A 23,288-nucleotide genomic window follows, 5' to 3' on the forward strand; every position below is an offset into this window, starting at 1 on the left:
AAAAAAAAAAAAAAACAAGAAAAAAAAAACGAAATGAAGCATAACCAAACGAAGAATTGCCAATCCGCACAGAGGAGAGCTATTCAACGGGGAGGCGCATTATCAACCCTACGTGAACTTCGGAGATGTTGAAAAAGTATCTCATCCTCTTGGCCGAGTTGACAACCTTTTTGGGGGCTACATCCGGCTCCACACGGACGCTGAGGTGGAGAAAAGGTGGGAGGTACAATGCAGAGGGGACAAATGAAATAAACAGTTCGCTTCTTTTTTTTAATTTTTTCTTTCATTCGAGGGGTGTTACCTGTTCCTATCTCTGAGTATTACAGGGCACTCCGACTTGACGATCTCCTCCAGTATTCTTTTGGTTTCTCCATTTTGGGACCCTTCATCGCCTTCGTAGCAGTAGTCGACGAAGTCACGCATCTCGATGCCGATGCTTGAGAACCAGATGGCCTTCTTCAGCTGCGGGCAGTTGTTGGAGGGTGTAGACACGGGTAATCAGGTGAGTAAGGCGACTGTGGAGTAGCCACGGCTACAGAGCTATATGCACAGGCAGAGAAGACTCGCTCATATGCCCGTGTGAAGAGCACCCCTTAGGGAAGGCGCCACTGAAGAGAGGGACATTCCCTTCCACTACCACCTCCTCCATATGGACTATTTTCCTACCGACCTGTACCTTATTCTTGGGGTCGCTGCAAGCACAGCAGATGGAAGCAAAGCTTTCGAAATTCTTCATGAAATTCAGGCACTCGTTAAGTAGCGCCGTTTCATTGTTCGCTGTGATGGCATTGCTGAGGAGAAGCTGCTTATTTGCTCTCAGGTCAAAATTGTGGACAACCACTGACGTATAGAAGTGGGACTTCCTCACATGGTGAATGAGGGGGAGGTTGTTCTTCCTTTGGGGGAAGCTCCTTTGGGGAAAGCTCCTTGGGGGGATACTCCGTGGGGGGACACTTCTAAAGAGGATACTTTTTGACGAGCCTCTCCTTGACGGGCATTTCCTCACTGCATTCATTTTCGTAAAAGCATCTTTTTCCCGGTGTGCACCTCATACATGTGCTCGTGCGTTCACTCCAGGTAGATTCCCAGCGGGGGAAAAACGAACAGTGATAGCGCTCTACAGATGTTGTAGAATGTGTGACCGTTGGAGGTTCTGCTGAGCTGTGATGGTGCTGCATGGTGGCCACCACCTCTTTAAAGTTTACCCACTATTAAGCAAAAAAAAAAGAAAGAAAATGCAAAAAAATGAGGGCTTCCACGAATGGGTCGTTTATTGTGGCGCTGCCTGGCTCATTTGAGAGTCTATTCAGTTGAGTTTTTTATTTTTTCTTTTTTTTTTTTTTTTTAAGATGTTAGCACAAAATGGCTAGTCGCCCTCAGAACATTCACCTATCGCGTAGTTTTTTCCTTCCTCTTCGTTGGACCTCCACCGACGTGACTACCGCGAGTAGGGCAAAAGGAGTGCACAGGTAAAATCACTCCGTTGGAGCCCACCTTGCGTATGGCCTTCTGAACTTTACCACGTGACAACTGTGGGGAGGAAGCAAACGGGCAGGGACTCCTTGACGGAAGAGATTTCCCCTTTGCAAAACGGATAACCCATGGAGACACAGTCAAGTCACCACAAAAATTGGCCGCCCAAATGGCTGCGTGTAATTTATCGGCTAGGCCGTCATAATATGTTTTCCGTTTTTTTCTAATTGTTTTTTTTTTTCTCGAAATAGTAATTTATTCATTTGCTTTTTTTTTATTTTTTTTCTGTTGTCGTTCTCTCTATTATTTGTTGTCCCTTTTTATCACCTGACTTGTTCAGGCGATTTTCTCCAGTTTGCGGGAAGTAATTAAGTGCGCGGCTAAGCTGTGGAAAGGGGAAACGGCCGAAAGAGTAACATTTAAACATGCAAGAGGAAGGAACTACCATATGGACGGGTACTTACGTATGAACTCCTCTCCTCGTCGCCCCATTCCCCTTCTGCCAAAATGAACGTCGTGGAGCTTCTCGAGAAAAAACACTTTAAGGCCATAGAGAGGAGCGTCAAAAGGAGGAAGCTGAAAAAGTACTTCTTCGCCCTTTCAAGGTTTAATAGTCTGTATAAGGGGAAGAACAAAGCTGTGGGGAAGCTCTGGAGGGACATTTCATCTGGGGGGGAATACCTCGACACGATTAACACTTTCGCATTTGTGAATTTTAAATATGTATGCGAATTTGTGAAGCGATTGGGGGGGGGGAGTCCTCCCGAATGGGTGGATGGACAGGATGGGTTGCACTCATTGGAATGGCCATACTTGCCGCCTGCTACTTTGGGGGGTGACATCGAGAGAGATCCCCAAAGCGTTGCGGATCTTTTCCTCGTACAGTTGTTCCGTGTGGTGAGGCTCCACGCGAGTATGAAAAGGTGGCGTAACCGTGCCAACACTAAATGTGAAGTCCCACTTGAAGGAGCATCCAGAGATGAGGACAAACCAAGTAGGGACATACCCCACCTATATGACCTTATCTTTATTAACCAAAAGAGAGAGTTTGAAATTTTGTTCAGTTTGGTTCACCCCCTTGTGCATAATATATATGCAACGAACCTCATCGCAGACGTGATGATGACGTCCACACCCATAGACATGGACAAGTGCTACATGCAGTTGCTCCTTTCTGTGTTGCTTCATCTGTACAAAAAAAAAAAAGACATCCTTTTTTTTTATTTTATGATATACAAAAAATGGAAGGGAGTGAGAAAAAACATTTCCAACAGGATGGAAATTATTATCGAATGGGAAGCAATAAAACTTCTTGTCAGAAAGAATAAAAAGGACATTTACGATTTTAAGTGTTTGCGATATTTCCTCCTTAACCTGTGCGATCGTTCTGCTATTCATCGAATGGTGAACTATGCCTTCTCATTTTTACGTCATCTTTTTTTATCCCATCATCCAAACACTTGGGAGATGGATTTTTGGACATACAGGAAGGAAAGCAACTATTACGAGTTTGCCTTTTTTCTTTACCTTTCCGTTGAAGATCTGTGTGACGCAGAGTTAGTGTTTTTTGTCCCTCCCCTCGAAAAAATAAAGAAATTACTCCAATGTGAACAGCCAACTTGTGCGGTGGACATTTATTTGCTACTCCACTTTATCGACAAATGTGACTGCGAGCTTTCCGTCAAGTTGAGACTCATTTTGGTGTCGCTCATTCGATGTGCCAGTTCTCCTGACTTGTTCAGGCAACATGAGGAGAGCTTCTTCCGTGCTGTGGTGGAGCCCGCAAGGGCGCAGCTGCTGGCTGGGTCACTCCCCGATGAGCCGCCAGCTGATGATCCGCAACTCGATGAGCGGCAACTCGATGAGCGGCAACCCAATGAGCCGCCACCGCGGCACCGCCGCATCGCTCAGTTCATTTCCAGCTACCTGTCCGAGAAGGACGACTTAATCATGCGGACCACTAAAAAGGACTCCTTCTTCAACGCCGCCTGCATAGTTAAGTACATCCACGTCAGCTGCTACAACATCGTTAACAACAGGAAGGAGTACACAGTGAAGTACGACAATCTAGAGAGTGATCGAGAAGCCCCCACGGCGCACCCCTACGAGTACAACCTACACAGCGATGTGACGAGTTACAAGAATTACTTGTCGTCCAGTGTTAATGGAGACACATGCAGGAAGTATGCAACGATTGTATCGATCCTCCTGCACATGAATCTACTCCGGCTGAGTGACATCTGGAGCTTCACACTGACGAAGTTGGTGGAGAACAATGTATTCTTCCAGATAATGAATTTGATACGGCTGCGGAGGAAGAGCTCACTTTTGTGCCTGACCATTTCGAGCCTCCTGAAGGTGCGCTACGAGGCTGTGCAGGAGTACGCGCGCGCGGAGGGGGGCGCCACGGTTTCGGGCACAGTTGGAGGAAGCGTTGCCGGTAGCGTTGTCGGCAGCGTTGGCGCCCGTTTGGGTGGCGGTTTGACAGGAGGCTTCTTTGGCAGCTTGTTTGGGAGCTTGTCTGGAAGCTTGCCTGACGAGTTGGTTGACTTCTTGGATGTTGACCCGGTCTGCCACCTGCGCGGAGAGTTGCGTGGAGACTTGTTTCCACCCGCGCTGACCAAGAGACGCGCTCTTAGGAAAGACGTGCTGGAGTACGCATCTAACGAAAACAAGCTGCTAGATATCCTATGCTACCTCTCGATGAACATAAAAAAGGACCTCCTCAAATTGCCTCTAATTATTCTAAAAATTCTTTTTAAAAATGTCCTTAAATATCTGTCTAAACCCCTGCACGATGTGAAGAAGAGCATAAGCCATTACTTCGATAGAATGTCCTTAAGGATAGGAGCCTACCTTTTTGAGCTCATGCACATAATGTCCAGTTCGATTTACTACCAAGGGGAAGTACACTCCATAGTCCATTACCGGAAGAAGTTTCACCTCTTCCCTGTTTATTTCATTTTGGTGGATGTTTATGTTAAGTTTACTGAGAAGTACAGCGAGAAGAACAACGCTGTTTTTCCCTCTCTTCTGAGTTACACTTTTGTGCAGGGCTTCCTCTTCCTTTTTGACTACCCCAGAGGGACTTCCCTCATGGGGAATGGTCTCTCCAGGAGGAACAAAGTTGAGGATGCTCTTAATCCATTCCTTCGCAGGGGTAATGAGAGTGGTGCACGGGGGGGGAAGAAGAAGAGCCAATTGTTGAGCCGAGTATGCAGCGATTATCCTTTCACCTGGAGCGGTAGCCAAAGGGGAATCCCTCCCCCAAGTTCCCGATTAACACAGATGGATGATATGAACCTAATGAAGCAAAGTCACTACAGTTACGTGGACTTGTCGCAGATAGAGGGGAAAGGAAAGAAAAGAGGCATCGACTCCGTCGGAAAGGAGAAGAGTACCTTCAATGAAGCGTACTCCCAACACATTGTCTCCATTACGAAGAGATTTATTGAGGCAAATAAGAATGAAGTATCCTGTTATTTTTACACTCTCCTGATGTTTGCCATTGCTCGAGTCCACACGTCCGTCTGCTACCGATATAGGGAAATTAACTACCTAGTCATTTTGCACGTCCTTCCATGGAAGACTTGCTTGAATTTCTGCAGAACGGACTCTCAACTGAGTTGCTTTTTTTTCCAAAAATGGTACGAATGCGTCCATGCGTTGCTACCCGAGATTATCCTCACGCAGTTTTCTGCAGGGGTGATGGGGGACACTGAGATGATCGATGCGGAAGAGGATGGCGACGACGGGTACATCATCCCTTGTGACGTCGTCGACACAGGCACAGTTGACCCTTTGGGAAGTTACTCCCATCTGGATGCTTCAAATGGATTATATGTCCAAATTGTGAGGGCCAGAGAAGCTATGATGAGGCTTCTCCTTAGTGCTTCGCAGGACTCAACAGTGTGTGCCCCGGATGGAGCGATCATCATGGGGTTAGAAAGCTCTCTGCTGCGGAACTGCCTGTTGGTGGTTACCTTCATCGAGGTGATCTTCTTGAATAGGGGCGTCCCTCTGGGAAGTGCTTCAACTGTGGAGGGTGTCGATGTGGGGAGTCCCCCTTTGGACAGTCCCCTTCTTCGCGGCGCGGTTGGGAATGGCTCCAATTCCGGAGGAGACTTCCCTTCCCGCATGTGCAACTTCGCCCAAGTGATGAGGGACCTCCTAGACGAACAACTCTGCGCGCACTACATCTCTGTGTTCCAGAACCCAGTGAATTTCTTCCTCAGAATTTCTCCAAAATATGGGCAACTTCTGGTGAGGCACAATTGCCTGGATAGCCTGGTGAGTTTTCTCTTTATAAAGCTGCAGAGCTATCTATCGCTGATACCGCCCCGGCTCTGCCCGGAGGACTTCCTGCCGCTGAACGTGGAGGATATCACGGCCCTGCAGGAGACGGCCGTGGCCCAGTGTGTGCTCAGCCTACGCGGGGGAGAAGCAGACACGGGGTATGAAGCGGGGGAAGAGGCAGACGAGCGGTACAAAGCGGAGGAAGCGGCAGGCACGCGGTACAAAGCGGAGGAAGCGGCAGACACGAGTTACGAAGCGAGGGAAGAAGCAGACGAGCGAAACGAAGTGGGAAGGAGAATGAGGCCAACCGGGCCAATCCTCGGAGACCTAAACTTCTTCCTAAAGAAAATGGATGCGCTCGTAAAAACGCTGAGCGCGAGCAGCTTGCAGAGTCTATGCGAGTCGGCCTTCGACACGCGTAGCGCCTTCTACCTCTCCTTCTATCTCCGCCCGGACACATTCCATACCGTGTTTCACTATCTGGCAAACAATGTGACGGCTATCACCAGCGACAGCTTCAATTTGGAAGACAATCTCAACTACTACAAGAAAATTTACATGAAAAAAAAAGAACCCGTTTTGAACCCATACAATATACTGAACAAGACGACTTTCTACACACAGATGGTTGTTTTTTATTTAATTATAAATGCCAATAATGAAAGGATGGAGGTGGAAAGCTACAAGAAGAGCTTGTGTTGCTGCTTTAAGGTTTGCCTCCAGGGATGCTTCAAACCTCACATGGACGACTTCGTTTTGTCTATTATGCCTACCATGTTGCAATTTTATTACTTCTTTCCATCTTTTATCCCTGATCTGTTGGGTGCCCTAATCGAGATTGAGATGAAGGAGGAGAACGAGGTGCTGGGCAGGGAGCTGTCGCAGTTCGAGAAGCGCCTTCGTCGGGTGCTCGAGGTGTCTTACGTGCACAGTGCGAAGGGGGTGCAGCGGAGTGGTGGTGCTCACTCTGCTGGCAAGTGAAGGCGATGTGTAGGCGATGTGGAAGCCAAATGGAAGCAACGTGGAAGCAACGTGGAAGCGATCGCTTTCGGCTTGCGTTCCTTCCCGGCAAAGACAATGGAGCAGAACTGCATACAGAGACCTCTGGGGATTTAAAAAAGGTTGTTCAAGGGAAAGTCGATTCAAAGATGGCCGCCAAATGGGCTACTCAAAAAAGGGCCTAAAAAACGGTGTAGGGAACCGCAAAACAGGGCAGCGAGTCGTACAGCGAGTCGTGCATCAACTCGGGGCCGAGGTCAAAATTGGGTGCGCACACGCACGGGTGGGAAAGGGGGGCACAAAAGGGGTATGCAATCTGGGTGCGTACAACCCACATATGTGTGTGTATAGGGACTAAAAAAAAAAAACTCGAAAACGTCTCGAAAGGGGCTCAAAAAGGACCTCTCGCCGGATTCTGGCAAACTCTAAAGCAAGAGGCCGTCGCGATGGCACTCCGCGATGGAACCCGCGCGTTTTGAAAGGGGAAGAAAAGGGCAGCTAGGGGTGGTGGCCGCGTACCGATTGGATAGTCATCACACCGATTGGGTGGGCGCGTACCGCTCGGCATCACTCCGTCTGCTTCTGAATCAGCGCGGCGAGCGCCGCCTGCGTCTTGATCTCGGAGTAGCTGCACTTGTAGGAGACCTCGCCCTTGGTCATGACGTAAATTACGTCGCAGCAAGAGAGCGTGCTCGCATCGTGAGCGATGATCAACACAGTGATGTGCGAGAAGTAGTTTCGTATGATATACTCAAAGGATTTCACGTCTCTGGAGAAAAAGTTATTGGCATTGCTGTTGTTCAAATTTAAGTTGAGGACAGGGATCTCATCGATGAGTACGAGCTTGTACGTGTGTCTGTTTAGGAAGATCCGCACCAAAGCTAAGTAACGAATGCAGTCATCCGAGACGGAAAGAAAGTTTGCTACGGTGGAAGACTTACTACTCTTGTTGCACTTGTCCGTTCCGTTAGTGATTGCTCTATCCTTGTGAGACGATTTCTTCTTCTGTTTGTAGATATATTTGTACAAATCGTCCCTGCGTAGATTGATGCCGATTAATTTAAAGGCATCCATTATTTGGTCGTCTGTGAAGTTGCTGTAAGGGTCTATATACGTGCGTATGTTCCAGTGAAAGAATACGAAAGAGGACTGAGGGAGGAGACCAATGATGCCTTTTTTTTCCTCCAGAGTCATGGTCTTGATGTCTCTGCCCTCGATGGATATTGTCCCCCTCGTGGTGGGGATGAGGCCCAGGACGGACAGGATGGTGGTGCTCTTTCCTGCCCCCGACCTGCCGACGATGCCGATTTTCTGCCCCTTGAGCGCGCATATGTTCATATTTCGCAGGCAGGACTTGTCATTCGCGTAGTAGTAGAGGTTGCGCGATTTGTCGATGAAGATCTTCTTTTTGTAGCTGACGAAGACGTTTTCGAAGTGGAGCCCATACTTGGCTTTGTCGGGTGGGCACTTGGCCGGTACGAAGTTTTCCGGTACGGAGTTTTCCTTGACGCGGTTTCCTGGCATTCGATTTTCCTTGACGCGGTTTTCTTCCATTCGGCTTGCCTCACCCCCATCGTCGCCGTAGCCCATCGGCTCGTTTATCATCTGCGAGGTCTCCTGCAGGCGTTGCGTGCTGCACATCTCCTTCTCCACGTGCGTGTAGTCATACAACAGGGATTTTATGATAAACCCTAAGCTGCAAGAAAAGGTGATACAGTATCCAATGGTGCTCGCATTTTTCTCCTCGTTCATGAAGTTAGTGTCCTGCTTGTTCCCAAGGTACGGATGCAAAACGTAGGGGTAAATGATATAAAAAGCGGTGAGGCATAACACGATGAGCTGAACATAGAGGGAGGCCCATATCGTTAAGCACCACTTAAAAATGGCGTAATTCTGAAAAACAAAGACACGTTTTGTATACAAGTCTAGGAAGTGCTTATTCTTCTTGTACAGGTTAATGATGTCCTTCCCTATTAAGGTATTACTGTAGATGGTGCAGAGAGGGGCGTGGCTACTGAGGTATCCTCGCTGGGCTTCCTTACACCCCCTAGAATATTTCTGGAACACGCAAAAGTATATCATAAGGAGGATCAGCGGGAAGACATAGACAGTGGAATAAACCATATAGTTCAGGAGAAAGATGGTAAAGAGAAAACGAAAGAAAGTGTAAAACGTTTTGTATATCCTCTTGATGATTCCATTATCCAGAACATTAATATCTGTGATCAATCGATTGATTATGTTTCCCAGGTTATTGCTGTAGAAGGCGTGGATAGGGGCATAGAGAATGCTCCTCAGCACTTGTGTGTGAACTCTGGTAGCTGATATTGCTATGCCGCGTGAAATCAGCATAAATGAAATTAACGTAGTGACCAAAGAGACGCATGGGAGAAGAACAAAGAACTTCAAATAGACTAGCTGCTTTCTTAATATTTCCGAGTCACTCTGTTTTTCACTTCTGATCAACGTGCTTGTCATAAAGAGTAGCATGTTCTTGATCTCGTCTGTAAAGATAGAGGCTATCATGAAGAATAGTATCACTGCTATGAGGGGCTTGCCTATCATACACAGGTACCAAACGAAGGTCTCCCATTTGATGTTCCCCTTAAATCGAAGCTCTTCTTCTTCCCCTTCATCTCCGTTTTCTTGGTTCCCCAAATATTCGTATGTGTAGTTACCCTTCAGCTGTGCCTGCAGCACTTTGTTCACTTTTTCAAACTCGTTCAGCGTTATTTTATCGTCCTGCTGGAAGGAGAGGTTGCAGTTGTAGTTGTGTGTACTATCGCCACAGCTTCTCCTCTTCACTAGCACCTCCGCGTAGTTACTGATGGTCGCTTCTTTGCCGAGGCTCTTCAATCTACTAAAACTCATGCTGCTGAAAGTATTCATCCTATGCTCGTCGCGCTTCTCCACGTAGTTCTGCGTCACTCTGGTGTACTTTCGCCCGACCTCAAGCAGAGACAGAGAGTCCAGCGGCTCCACTCTGAACAAGTAGGTACTCTTTAGCTCCTTCAGAGTCACAAATTTCTGATACCTCATGTCGCTCTTGTGGCTGTTATTTTTGTTTCCGCTCTGTTGGTGTGAGAAGAACTCCAGCATTTTGCTCGTGCTGTTGTGAGCTGCGGAGGGGGAGGAGGATGTGGAAGGCGTGGAAGCCTCGAAAGCTGCCACACCTGCGACATGTGCGACACCTGCATTAGCTGCTACACCTGCGACTCCTCCATTTGCTGCCCTCGGAGAGGACCCCTCGTTGGAGCGCTCCCCGGGCTGCGCCACGATCCCATTCTTGTTCATGTAAGCATGGACGTCCCCCTCGTACACCAGCGTGCGGTTCTGCAGGCGATAAATCTCCACACCGTATTGAAGGTCGCGAAGGAGGTCGTCTTCTAGGAAGCTATTCCAGATGTTCTCGTTGGCGGTGAGCACAAATCCGCAGTTCGCCTTAAACTCCTCCACGTTCTCTTTACTACAGAAAAGGTTATAAAAGATATTCTTCGATATGCATGGGTCCAATGCACAGAAGAGATCATCCAGGAGGTAGAGGTAGGAGATCTGCTCCTCGTCCAGGCAGTCCCTTAGAAGAGAGTTCTTCTTGAAGAGGTCACTATGATGCTTTGTGTACATTTCTCCTTCTGGTCCGATAATCACACCGCTATTGCTTTCGGAATGGTATTTCTGCTCTTCGTCGTGTGTCTTTTCCCCTTTTGCATTCTTCCCTCGACTATTATATGAATACATGTTCGTCATATTCTTCACATTCGTCACATTCTTCACATTCGTCACATTCGTCACATTCGACACATTCGTCATATTCGTCGTGTTGAGGGTATAGTTCGTCGAATTGTCCACGTCGTTTAGCTGGTACTTCTTCTCCTGTGAAGAAGTTGCCTCATCATGCTGCTCATCGGTTGCTTCTTTTCCTACATGATCTGTATCCCTTTTGACGAAGCGCCTTTTCGTTTTCTCTCTCTCGGGGTGCCACCCGCTATCGTTACTTCCACGACTTCGCCCTGTAGATAAGCAGCTCCCCCTTTTGTTCAGACCTTCTTTGGGGACTCTTTCACGCCACTTCTTATTTATCCTCACATCTCTCTCGTAATCCATCACCAGGTCACTCATGTGTATATAATGATGGTACAGACCCCGCGCTAAACAGATTCTAGCTTTCTGTCCTTTGCTGAGACTGTGTTCGTCATTAACGTATCTTAAGTCCTTCCTCTTAAATGTGTTCATATCATTTAGGAGCTCGCTCTGCTGAATGACTCGATAGTAGAGAAAGGGGTCGAATCGATTTCCAAAGAGAATCATAGATCGGATGGTCCCGATGGTTATCCAATAGGACTGTGGCACATACATAACGGGCATGTCGTGGGCGAAGCTCTTCACGTAACAGCTCCCATGCGACAGCCTCAGCTTCCCCAACAGGGAGTTAAAAAAGAGCGTTTTCCCAGACCCCACATTTCCAAGAATCACCACCAGGGTGTTGTTCTTCAGCGTCAGGTTGACGTTCTTAAGCAGCGCGTCTCCCGCGCGAGGGTCGCAGCTGGGGTGGTGGCTGGCATCGCGGCTGGCATCGCGGCTTGTATTGCCGCTGAGATGTGGATCCCTTCCCGTGGGCGCCTTCTCCCGAGTGAAGTAGCACCTGCTCATCTTTAAAATCACGTCCCCGGGGTGGTGGCCCGCACCCGCCCCGACCGTCACTGGAGCGGCCATCCCGACTGCATTTGCGGCAGTCATAGCGGTAGCTTTGGGGGCTTCCATCCCGGCTGCATTTGCGGCTTCCCCCGCTGTTCCCCCCGCTGCTCCCCCCGCTGCTATTCCTACAGGTGCATCCCCCCCGGGGCGGTCGCCCCTCTGCCTACCCCCCTGGTCGCTGCTGCAATGGTAGTGGGTGCTGTGACTACTGCTCTTATCCGCGCCGGTCTTTCTGTACCCTTTGTTGAAAAACATATATTTGAAGAAGTCCTTCCAGTTGGCGTCCTCACAGTGGTTGTTCCAGCCGCGATTCTGAGTGTTCTTCCCGCCGCTATTTCCGCCGCTATCCTCGCCGATGCTCCTGTTTTGGCCCCGTGGAGTGGCGGAGGGGTGGATGGCAATCTGGTGGTGACGCCCCCCGGAGTAGCCACGACCTTGATGGTTCTGGCTATCCTCCTTCAGCTCGCTTCCCTCGCTGTGAAACATGTAGTGGTGTATATACCTGTTAAGTCTCCCTATGTTGATCGTCCCCTCAAGTAAGTTATTAATAAAATTGGGGAAGTTAGACATACCAGCAATGAGTGATTTGTACAAAAACAAAGGACTGATGATGGAGCTCACGTTTATTGGCTTATTGCTATTTAACTGTCCTCTCATGAAGATAAAGAAAATGGCGACTTCTATGACATTCATTGAGATAGCATTCATATAGCTGCTCAAAGAACTGAGGTATATTCTTAGAGAACAGATTTTCATCTCTTCTTTTCTGTGTCTATTCACATAATCGAATGCGATGGCTTCCCAATTAAACATCTTCATCAATTTGTACTCCTGCAGAATGTGATGCATGTTATTTATCCGAGCGTCTCTACATCGGAGATGTTTTTTCTTGAACAAACTGGAAGCGAGCTCAAAGGCGAACATGAGACTGTATAGAAATAGGATAAGGAGGATTCCATTTGCTATTGCTTCTCTACCCATCTTGCAGTAAAACATGTAGAAAGAGAGGCAAAATTTTATTACAATATTACAGAGATCGATCATAGAACTGATATAGTAAATGATGAAGGGAGTATCGACGAACATGATATTGTAGATGCTGATATCGCACAAGTCGCTTTCTGTTTTTTCTGCTCCTTCGTGGGGTGGTGGCCCTTCTGACCATTCGCTGTCTTCACCGCTGGCTAGTGTGTATGGCTCCTGCGTTTTGATAATTTTCCCCTTGGGTAACGCTCCCAACTGAGGATCACCGATTTGTACTTCTCGCTTCGAACCAACACTGTGCGGAGGCTCTCCGTGTTTATTTCCCCCTCGGGTGGGTTCCTTCACAGCAGCGTCTCCCGCAATCGAGTCTCCCGCAACCGGCTGGCACGCGAACGACGGGCAGGAGATGGGCTCACCACCAGCCCGGTCGCTCGAGACCCCCTCCACTTGCACGGAGTGGCGGTTTACACCCTTGGTCCCTCTCTTTGTCTCTTCCTTTAGCTCCCCATTTGTCCCCTTCATCCCGAGAGGGCCGGAATCCTCCGCCCCTTTTGACGCCTCATCGTTGTTGTCCCCCCCCGCTGCTAAGATGGGGATGGCGTCCTGCACATCTCCCACCCCGACATAAGGTGAGCTGCTTAATCTGCCCCGAAAGTGCGCCAAATTTATCTTATACAAAAAATACATCAGCGTGATTTCCATGTTTAGCCTTAATCGGTAATCAAAGAATGTTAAAATCGCTTCGAAAAACAAATTGAAGCATATCACTGCAATTAGGAAGAGACCAAATGCGATTTCTTTGTATTCCTGAACGAAAGGGATCCAAGCCATCCCCTGTCCCTTTATTAGAAGGATATAGTTCTCAATACACAGAGACACAAAAATGAGAAGAATCGTGTGAATCACATAGAAGAAGGTAATACAACTTAATTGTTTTCTAAACGTTTTCAGCAGGGCCAAGGTGATTCCTTTCTTCTGCACCGAGTAGTAAGTCGCTTCTATTGATATTCCATTCAGCCTGTTTTGATGAGATTCTTCATTTGGGTTCACTGTACCACTACCATGTTGTTTCTTCCTCTTTTTAACTCCTCTCATATGTTTCTCCAACTTATATGTGTTGTATTCAATCGCGTCATTTTCTTCTATTTTTGGGAGTCTGAAATTATCTTCTTCCCTTAGCTTATTCAATATGACGAAGATCCAGTGGAAGGTTAAGAACCCGAACCACGAGCTGTCTGCGATAATGTTCCCTCGTTTTCTCGTGGCACCCTTTCCCTTCGCGTTCCTTCCACTCATGGTGCCCTCGGGGGGGAGAGCAGCGATCGGGCGGTGAAGTGGTGAAGTGGTGAAGTGGCGAAGCGGTGCCTCTGTTGTCCTCTTTCCGTCCCCTTCGAACGGCGCGAACCGCCACCACCCCGTTTTCGAAGAGATTTGCAGGCGGTTATTCGCTCGAGAGTCACTTGGCCAGTGCGCTACGCGATCAATCGGATGCGTAATGAACCGGTAAGTTGTTTGTCAGAACCTCCGCCTTGCATTATTTAGGCCAGCGGTGTGGCAGGCGATGCTGCTAGTCGGGGGAAACGCACAACCGCTGGATATCCTGCCCTGCTATAGCCAGCCGAGTGATCCTTCACGCTTCGCTGTCTACGCACTTGTCCACACGACTACACCAATTAACTGAGGAGTGCGCCTGGGAGGAGACTGCAAAGACGACTCGACATAACCGTGAAAACGATGGGACGTCTTGCACGGGTCTTAAAAAATGGCACGCCAGTAAAGCGAGGTGCAGCTCATTTTTGCTGAAAATGTGTGCACCTATTGGGAGGAAAAGAAAAAAAACAAACAGACAAATAAATAAATAAACAAACGAAGAAATAAAGCAATAAACAAACGAAGAAATAAAGAAATAAAGAAACAAACGAACAAAGAATCAAAGAAACAAACGAACAAAGAATCAAAGAAACAAACGAACAAAGAATCAAAGAAACAAAGGAATAAAGAAACACAGGAACAATGCAACAATGAAGCAATCAAACAATGAAACAATGAAACTTAACGTATGTGCTGTACAAGACACGCATCTGATCAATGGGATGGAAACTCCCCGCCTGAGGGAACCTCCGCGTTTCCCCTGTTACAACCGTTTCCCCCTGACAAACGTGGGTACCATGCAACAACAACAAGGCACGATGCGAGTGGCGAAATGGGGACGCCGCGGTCCAGGTCGCTCTAGCAGGGAGAGTGTATACACGGAACAAGCAAAACGCACCGCTTCGATGGGTGATCTGCTGTTCCTCGTACGTGTGAGAGCACAGTGGAGGGTTCGCACAGGAGGAAACTCCTGCAGACGTGTCGCACCGGTAAAGGTCACAGGTTACAAATCACAATCGTTCCCCCTCTCAGCGTAATCGAAATGAGTGCTCACTGACCAACGCAATATGCATGTGGTAAAAAAAAAAAAAAAAAAAAATTCTCTCTAGCTTTATTCGTACAACATGGTTTGATTCATTCTCTAACTTCTTTCATTCTTTCTTTTTTTTTTTTTTTTCTACATCGCTATTAATGCTTTTCCTTTTCCTCCTTTTCCCTTCTCCGATTATCACTACACCATGGAGGGTTCACCGATCAGGGTGTGTGTGGGTGGGCGGGGAGTGTGCTATGACATGAACATGCATAATTTCATGAGGTTAGTGAACACTTGCGGGGGTTCGACGACATTGTATGCCATTTTTTAAGTAGAGGTTCTACTGGAGGGGTAGAGAAGGAAAAGGTTTTTTTTATCTTCTGCCCCTTCGAATGTAAATAAAACCGATTAGTGAACGCCTTCCGTCTCTACAGAGATGGAAGAGGCAGTCGTTTCCTTGGTTGGTCCGCCCCAACCTCCTGTTGGTGGGAACTATGGGGAAAAGTGCCTCACGAAGGAACTTGTTGACGCCAAGTGAAGAAGGTAGTCGCCAGGGGGAAGTTACGTGCTAGGAGCTTCCGGAGAGTCATTTATGGATACCTCTACAAGAGATGGATTCGCGATAGTTTACGCGCCTGTGCGGCGGGGCACAACGGTAAACGCTAGCGAAACGCAGACGGAGACGTAAACGCGGCCATGAGGAGAAATGCAAACAGAGGCACAAACAGAGGCACAAACAGAGGTGCAACTGAGTTGCAAACATGAACGGAAGCAACGTAGAAACTAAGCACTCGCGTTCTCTATGCGCGCACGCATAGGTAGGGTACATATCGATATATAATATATTACACTACCTCTGAACACGGATATCTTCAGCAACTGCACGACGCGCCACTTGGCGCTTTTCGCTCTTTGTTCATCTTTTTTTTTTTTCTCTATTTCTTCGCATCTGTCATTGACGGGTGGATGTTGCCACCTCTATCTGCGGTGTGGAAAAAAAAAAAAAAAAAAAAACATTCCCTCTTTTTTGTTTTCCTTTTTTTAATGTTTTATTTTTTTTTTGTTTTTTTTTTCACTTCAGTGTTTCAAATAACACCACTTCTTCTTCCGCACGTGAGAATTGCTCAATGACATATAAATGTATAGTTGCGCCGGGGAGAACCCTTTCCCGCGGACTCGCCTCTCCGCGTCGTGTTTCTCCGACGTTATATTTTAATATCCTTGTGGGGAGGTGAACGAAGAGAAATGTTGCTATAATGCCGCCATGTACATTTAAGTACCTCTACCATGGGCTGATCGTATGTCATCACTTTTATCTGTATCCTTTTTCACATGCACAGCGCATGCGTGACGAGAAAAATACAAAAGAAACAGAAAATTGCCAAAGTTACAGAGCATGCGCTCAACTTGATTTAGGAAGCGACCAAAAGAGGGGTCCGGGGAGGAGGATGAGACGTCACCCTTCTTTCATTGTTCCGTATCAACTGAGCCAATTTGGGGTGGGAACTTTTTTTTCTACGCTGATGTGTCACCCCAGTGGTAGTCTGCCCCGTTACCTGTCGTATTGTCATTTTTTCTGCCCCCCCCCTAGTCCTCTTCTCCGTGTCACGGCAAAATGGGATTCATTTTTTGGATCTGTTCTGTTTTGCGGGGGTGACCTTCGCCTCGTAAGGCGTTTCTCGTAAGGCGGTTTCCCTATGGCGGTTGCCAAACATGCATGCACATCGTGCCGGTCTGCAAGACCTTTTGCAATTTGGCATTTTTTAAAATTTAAACTGTTCCCGTTTGAGGGGGCGAAGCGGATTGGACACTTGGTCAGGTTTTTTCTCCTTTGGAGTGGCGAAAGGAAGGGGAAACCAAAACGCACGAGAGATCATCCTCTTTAATTACACCCTCTTAAGGAGAAATGACAGTTCACTATCTCTTTTTTTTTTTTTTTTCCCAAATGCCTGCCCATCAGTACAGCAGGGTCGTCTCCCCTGTGTAGAGCGCAGAAGAGGTTAGGCCCATCCAAGGGTGGGAAGCGCTACGGCCACGTAAACGTGGGGCCAAAAAGATGGGAACACATTTTAAAAGTTAAACAACTGGGGTGTCGTTTCTTCATCTCGTTAAGGTAAAGAATGGACGAAGCGGAAAAGGAAGAGGAGGGGGGAAGACCGAGGGCACGTTCGCAGTTGTTGGCAAGATGGTGAATACGAACAGAGCGTTGGGGATGTATGTCGTGTTTTGGCCGCTTGGCTTTCTCACTTGGGGCACCCCTTCCATGCTGCTCTGCTGAAAGTGTCAGGGGAGAATGTTTGCAGCGAAGTTACACTCACATTCGGGTGGTTCGGGTGGTTCGGGTGGTTCGGGTGGTTCGGCTTGTTCGGTTCGTTCGGTCGGCTCGCCCAATGGCGGGAACACGCGCAAAGCAGCTTTCGCAAACGGAGTGGCTCCACAGTGGTATGCGCGGTCTAGGGGTACCTCCGGACGATGATACGTGCATGCATGCACCCGTTCATGCAGTTGTTTAGTTGCACTAATCGACGTGCCATATGCGTAGTACTCCTTTTTTGCTTTTTATTTTATTTTCCCGGCACTCCATACGTACAGAAGATGGCATACCTGTGATATGCTTCTTTCTTTTTTTTTTTCTTTTTTCCTCCCCCTGTTTATACACACTTGGAATGATGGAAAGTTGCACGGGGTGGTTTTTCTCGCCCCAGAGAAAGTAGCCAATCGTGGAAGTGGAAAATTATTATTTTGTTATTTTGTCATTTTGTTATTTTGTTATTCTATTATTTTATTATCATTTTTTTTTTCTGCAGAAACGCCTGACTTGTTCATACGAAATATACCCTTCCTGCGTCCGTCCCCCGCGCAGGGTGCCAGTGCATAGGGTGACATTCACGGAGGTGTTTTCCCTCGCGCAGTAGTATGCACACCCGCGTGCCGCAAAGGTATGCGGAAAGGGGAAGAGTAAACGGGAAGAGTAAACGGGAAGAGTAAACGGGAAGTGGAAAAGGGAAGCGCAAACAGAACGTGGAAACGCGAAGTGGCAGGCAATTTCCTCAGACCCCTTTCCCCATTCCGCTTTTCCTCGTCCGATTTTCGCTTTCTTCTTTTCCTGGTCCGATTTCCCCCTTCATCTTTTCCCCTTCCTCTTTCTTCCACCTCCCCCAGTCGGGGCGAAGCAGCGCAAAGCAAAGCAGCTCCGCGTGGCGCGAATTAAAAAAAAAATAACGCGGCCGCGCCCCTCCACACGACGCGCCGCAAGAAAGCAAAGTAAAACCACTTCAATTGCTGAGTCCAATTATTTTTTCTCGAATCAGGAGGCAAACACACTCGCGTTTTCCTCATCAGTTGTTGTTCCCCCTACTTTTCCCCCCATCCATCGTAATCTCATTCTCCACCCACCCGCACACACCTAACCCAGACAAAAAAAAAAAAAAAAAAAAAAAAAAGAAAAAAAAAAACTGCACAGCGCAGCAATGAAGATACAGTATCACCTGTTGTTATTCACGTTCCTCCTGTCGGAAGACGTACTTTGTCGTAAAAGCATTTATGAAGATATAAAGGATGGCTCCGCGGAAGTGAAGCAGGGGGGTAGTGCTGGAAGCAACTATCTAACCCACGATGGGAAAAAGGCGTTGTGGCCGGGGGGGGGAGGCAACGACGAAAAAGGGGAAGAAAACAGGAGTAGCAACCAGCAGGGAGGACTCCTGTCTTCGGTACTCGGATCAGTCAAACGAATGTTCCTTTTTAATGACAAAGGAATTGAGAACAATGTCCAAGGGATCAGTGACAAAGTCGCCGAAATGAAAGATGGAATGATAACAAATCCCTCCAGCATAATTAAACATGCAAGTGAATTAAAAGATGAATTAAAAAAGAACACAGCCTATTGGGCCAACGTCGTTAAGACGACGGTCAGTGAGGAGCTGCATCAGATCGACAAGTTCAGTAAAGATCAGTTGGACAAACTGAGGAAGGATCCTGAAGAGAGTTTTTTTTTCACCAAACTGTTCCGCGGGGACAATGGGGCGGCGGATACTTCTTCTTCCTCCCACAAGGACAAGAGAACGGAAAATGGGCAAGGTGCTGTTGGGTCCAAGGGACCAAGTCGACATGACGACGCTGAGGTGGAGAAGGAAGAGAAGGCGAAATCGTTTTGGGACTTACTGCACATAGGGGGGGGTAATGCATCCCCCGCATCGGAAGGGAAGGAACCAAGTACCGGCTTCCTTCGAATGTTCAAAGGGGACACAAGTAAACCGAGTAACGTCGCAGAGAGGAAGGACTCCTTCTCGTGGTTCTCCACACACTCGTCTGAAAATGGCGATGCCAGTGGAAAGGACTCTTCCAAGGCGTCGACAGCAGAAGGAGAGACGGGGAAAGAGGTGAAGAAGATGTCGTTCCTGTCACACTTCACCTCGGAGGCGGAGGACGCAGGGAAGTCACCAAAGGGCTCAGACACAGAGAAGAACCAGGGATTTACCTTTAACTTGTTTAAAAGGAAGGACAGCAATGAGGAGTCCCCTTCGAGGACCCACTCAGAGAAGGATCACCAACGGAGCGACTCACACCCAAATGGCAGAGGGAGCTTATTCCAGTGGTTCAGTCCCCCCACTGAGGGAACAAACAATAATGACCACTCGCCGCAGAAGGAATACTCAGGAGGAGTGACGCAGGACTCGTTTAAGGGGTCCCAACATGACGAAGTGAAGGAGGAGAAGGAAGAAAAAAAAACCTTCTCCATTTTCAACATGTGGAAGGAGACACATAAGGAGAAAGAGGGAAAGCACGAAGATGAAGTCGAAACGGGTGTAAGAAGCAACACGAGTGAGGTGACCAATGGGGAAAGTAGGGAAGAAAGTACCAAGGAAAGCTTCTTTTCGTTTAACCCTTTTGGAGGATTCAAGTCTGACGGGGAATCCTCCCACGGAGGAGTCGCAGCTCCGGGCGAAACGACCAGTGCAGAAGGAATGGCACAGTCCGAATTGAGCAAAAGGAACAGTCACCTGGTTGATCTGATGAAGAACATATACGATGGAAAGAGTTCTGAAACGGGTGAAAGGGCGGAAAAAATCTTATCCTTTATGAACACGAAGCATGAGCACGATGCGAGTACCAACTGCCACCCACTGGTGTCGTTTAAGGCCTGTCTCAACACATGCTTCAATGTACCTCCAGCAGTGGAAGGAGGAGGAAGCAACGATGGGGATAATCACAACAATGTGAAGGATATGAAGAAGAAGAATCTCTCCGTCGGGGATTACAGGAAATTAGAGAAGTGTATCTTGAAATGTAGGAATACAAATTTTAGTGAGGGAGCTCCCGGGTGCGCAACGAAAGACGGCTCCGTTATCGCAAGTGACAAAGCAAGTTACGAGGAAAAACTGAAGACCCTGGAGAGGGGTAACTTCAATTTGGGAGAAAACTCCTCTGTGTTCTCCGATTTGACCCTACGTGATAAGTATACCGATGGGAAGCAGAGCCAATCAGTGAACACTGCTAAGGGGCAGATGGCATCGGGTAACTCCACATGGGTGATGGGTTCATCTGGAAAACATCTTACTTCTTCTCACACGAAGGTGCAAAGTGGTTCTCCGAATTTTCCCACACTGTCTGAAAAGGATCTGGGGACTCACTTGTACGGTATGAATTCTAGCAAGAGCAGCATGGGTGGAGATAAGAAGGAACCCACTGACGGGACGAAGAACATGAGTGCAGATAACTCCTTCAGCTTCTTTAAAGCCTTTGCACCGAAAACGGGTTCTACATCTGATGGTATGAAAACACTCGGTGCAGCCAATCCGTTGGACGAATCTCATAATGGAAAAAAGAGGGCTGCTACGGAAGGCGCAGCGGAGAAGTCAACTGCGGAAAGGGGAGTACACGGGGAGGGCCCTGAAAGCGTAAAACATCCAATTGGCGATGGCAATGGCGATGGTGACGAGGACGATGATGAATATTTGCACGACTTCAGCTACATATCGAAGGGATTCTTCATGCTCCTCCTGCTAGCTACCTTCTTCGTATACCTCTCCGCCTTCACAAACATAATCACTCAGTTTTATGTCTCATTCAAGGAAAAGGTGTGCCTTTATATAAAGGGGCAGTATAGGTCTCGATTCGACCAGACACATGGAGAATCCGCGGAGGCCTTCTTGCCCAAGGGCCGCCAGCTCTCCCATGGTAACGCCGTCCAGGGCTCATACGATAACTTGTACCACGCTTTTCACGAGAATGTCTGCCACGTGGCTTGAGCTGCGCGGGTAGGTGCCTTTGTGGAGGTTAACTCTATGGGGTTGGCGGTGGGCAGTGGGCGCCCTAAATGGGTAACCTGCTACTCCCACTACGCTGCAGCGCTGCCGTGCCTCCTCTCCCCATTATATGTCACTTTTTTGAAAGCTGCCAACTGGTGTTCCAGCACCACCCCCCTTCCCTCTTTTCTCCATGATGAATTAAAACCTATATTGTTACGATCCAGTTAACTTTCCCCAAAACACAACATCAGCGAAATTTTTTTAAAATCCTTCCCCTCCTGTGTGTCGTTATAATTTTTGCCCCCTTTTAAAGATGCCTCAAATGTTACTCCTTCCACTCCTCGCGGGAAAGACGGAGGGAGTCACAAAAAAAAGTGAAACAATTCGTCCTACCCCTGTGATGGGATTTTTCCAGTAGAAAAGGACGAAGCGTGTTAAAGATGTGCTGCGCTTCATATGCGTTTTATTTTTTTTTTTTTTTTTTTGACAATTTTTCCTTTACGTGCACGTGCACAACGTTGGTACCCAGCGGAAGGGGCACCCCTTTTTTTTTTTTTTTTTTTTTTACCCCTCCCCTGTTCTTTTTAACGCCCTGATGTGCATGCAAGGAGCCCCCAGAATATACCGGTGGATTGAAAAAAAAAAAAAGCCCTTTGCCCCTTTTTCACTGGTCAATGTTGGGGTACACGTTTTTCTCTCCTCTGTGGCGCTTCTCCGCCCCGGTGCTGCAACGCGGATATGGATCACCTGAATGAAGGCCACTCAAGCAGAGGAAAAGCATGCGAAAACAGCGGAGTGGGGAGCCTTTGCATGCAGAAGGAAGAGGCCACGAAATGGTGAGGTGCGCCTTTTCAAGAAAGTCCGTCATGCAAGTGAAGTCGGCCAAATGGGCCGCTTACCTCTGTATCCCCTTTGGTGCGCCCGTCTGCGGTTTTCTTTTCTCACCCAGCGCGCACCTTCGCGTCGTGATTATATTTTTCCTCCTACCCTTTCAAGCTGTACACCCGTTACAGTAGTACTGATTATGTAACAACTCTTTCCGTCAACGCACGTAGCGACTCTCCTTTTTTGTAAATCCTTTGACTTATCCCACTTCGATATGAACACAGAGGGTTACGTTCCTGCCCAACAGATATATGAACCAATCTTAACGTAGCAACTACTCACCTGCCTGCCTGTTACCCTTGCCAATTAGTCCCCATTTCACCTGACACGTAACCTTCAGCTCCCGTTCATATATTTCTCCTATCCACCTCGTGCGAAAATGCCGTGCTGTCAAGTCTCTACAAATATTAACGCTTCCGATGATGACGCGAAGAAGGTGCTGACCGAGATAGAGAATGGTATGTAGGAGGAGAGAAATAAAAAAGAAGGGGGGGGAAAAAAACAAGCGGTTCGTTATTCCACTCCCCTGTGGCCACCTCGAATTGCAATGTGGCTTGCGATGGGTCACTGTATGTTGTATAGCATATGAGCCGCCCCCATTTCTCACGCCTTCTAATTGTGCCGCTGCCAATCTCACCGGTTTAATTCCCCCCCCGCAGCCATATCCCAAGTGATGAACAAACCCATGGGGTACATCATGAGCAACCTGGACTACCAGAAGCACATGCGGTTTGGCGGGAGCCACGACGGCTTCTGCTTCGTGAGGGTCACCAGCATAAGTGGAATCAGCAGATCGAACAACACTGCCCTGGCCGATCAAATTACCAAAATTCTGGCGAACACGCTAAATGTGAAGTCCGAACGAGTCTTCATTGAATTTAAAGAATGCTCTCCGCAAAACTTTGCCTTCAACGGGTCCCTCTTCGGCTGAGCCGCTGGCGGGGCCGTCCTTATCGTGGTGCACCTTCCCGAGGGTATCCCTGTCATGGCGTTATACCCGATGTTAACCGAGTTCATCGTGATAACTGCGTATACGTGGGTGTACCCCCCGTTTGTGTGCCATGCATGAGAGTGAGTAAACACATATGTGTACAAGTTACGTCCGTATCGACATTGATGTCGAGTTCGTTGCCCACCTACACACACTATTGACGCATGACTCAACTGTGCGCAGAATGGGAACGACCTTTTTTAACACATCAACTGCGAACGTAGAGAAAAGACATTCCACAAGATGGTTAAAAAAGGGAGCGTACGAGCGTACTAATGCTGCTTCAACACCAGACAGGGATCCCTTCTAATTG

At 47.9% G+C, this 23,288-nt stretch overlaps 5 protein-coding genes across 5 annotated transcripts in view; 3 read left to right on the forward strand and 2 right to left on the reverse strand.

The window, feature by feature from the left end:
- The window catches only part of C922_03475 (hypothetical protein), a gene marked incomplete at both ends in the record, with an annotated part of 5,634 nt that extends 4,619 nt beyond the window's left edge, over positions 1–1,015 (reverse strand). The window contains 3 exons of the mRNA XM_008819067.1: positions 113–200; positions 302–462; positions 671–1,015. Coding sequence (XP_008817289.1) covers positions 113–200; positions 302–462; positions 671–1,015 — 594 coding nt within the window. The remainder of the gene's footprint in view (positions 1–112; positions 201–301; positions 463–670) is intronic.
- Positions 1,016–1,980: 965 nt separating this feature from the next.
- On the forward strand, positions 1,981–6,750 carry C922_03476 (hypothetical protein; the record flags this gene model as incomplete). The annotated part of the gene is made up of 1 exon (XM_008819068.1): positions 1,981–6,750. One exon carries the CDS (start codon positions 1,981–1,983, stop codon positions 6,748–6,750), a length of 4,770 nt encoding a protein of 1,589 aa, XP_008817290.1.
- A 585-nt stretch (positions 6,751–7,335) lies between these two features.
- On the reverse strand, positions 7,336–13,743 carry C922_03477 (hypothetical protein; the record flags this gene model as incomplete). The annotated part of the gene is made up of 2 exons (XM_008819069.1): positions 7,336–9,887; positions 9,978–13,743. The coding sequence occupies 2 exons, from the start codon at positions 13,741–13,743 to the stop codon at positions 7,336–7,338; spliced, it is 6,318 nt and encodes a 2,105-aa protein (XP_008817291.1).
- Positions 13,744–18,321: 4,578 nt separating this feature from the next.
- On the forward strand, positions 18,322–21,099 carry C922_03478 (hypothetical protein; the record flags this gene model as incomplete). Its single annotated transcript, XM_008819070.1, has 1 exon — positions 18,322–21,099. The coding sequence occupies one exon, from the start codon at positions 18,322–18,324 to the stop codon at positions 21,097–21,099; it is 2,778 nt and encodes a 925-aa protein (XP_008817292.1).
- Positions 21,100–22,363: 1,264 nt separating this feature from the next.
- On the forward strand, positions 22,364–22,915 carry C922_03479 (hypothetical protein; the record flags this gene model as incomplete). The annotated part of the gene is made up of 2 exons (XM_008819071.1): positions 22,364–22,442; positions 22,644–22,915. 2 exons carry the CDS (start codon positions 22,364–22,366, stop codon positions 22,913–22,915), a joined length of 351 nt encoding a protein of 116 aa, XP_008817293.1.
- Between the last annotated feature and the right edge of the window lie 373 nt (positions 22,916–23,288).

The sequence above is a fragment of the Plasmodium inui genome (genome assembly GCF_000524495.1).
Source record: "Plasmodium inui San Antonio 1 unplaced genomic scaffold supercont1.15, whole genome shotgun sequence".
NCBI lineage: Eukaryota > Apicomplexa > Aconoidasida > Haemosporida > Plasmodiidae > Plasmodium > Plasmodium inui.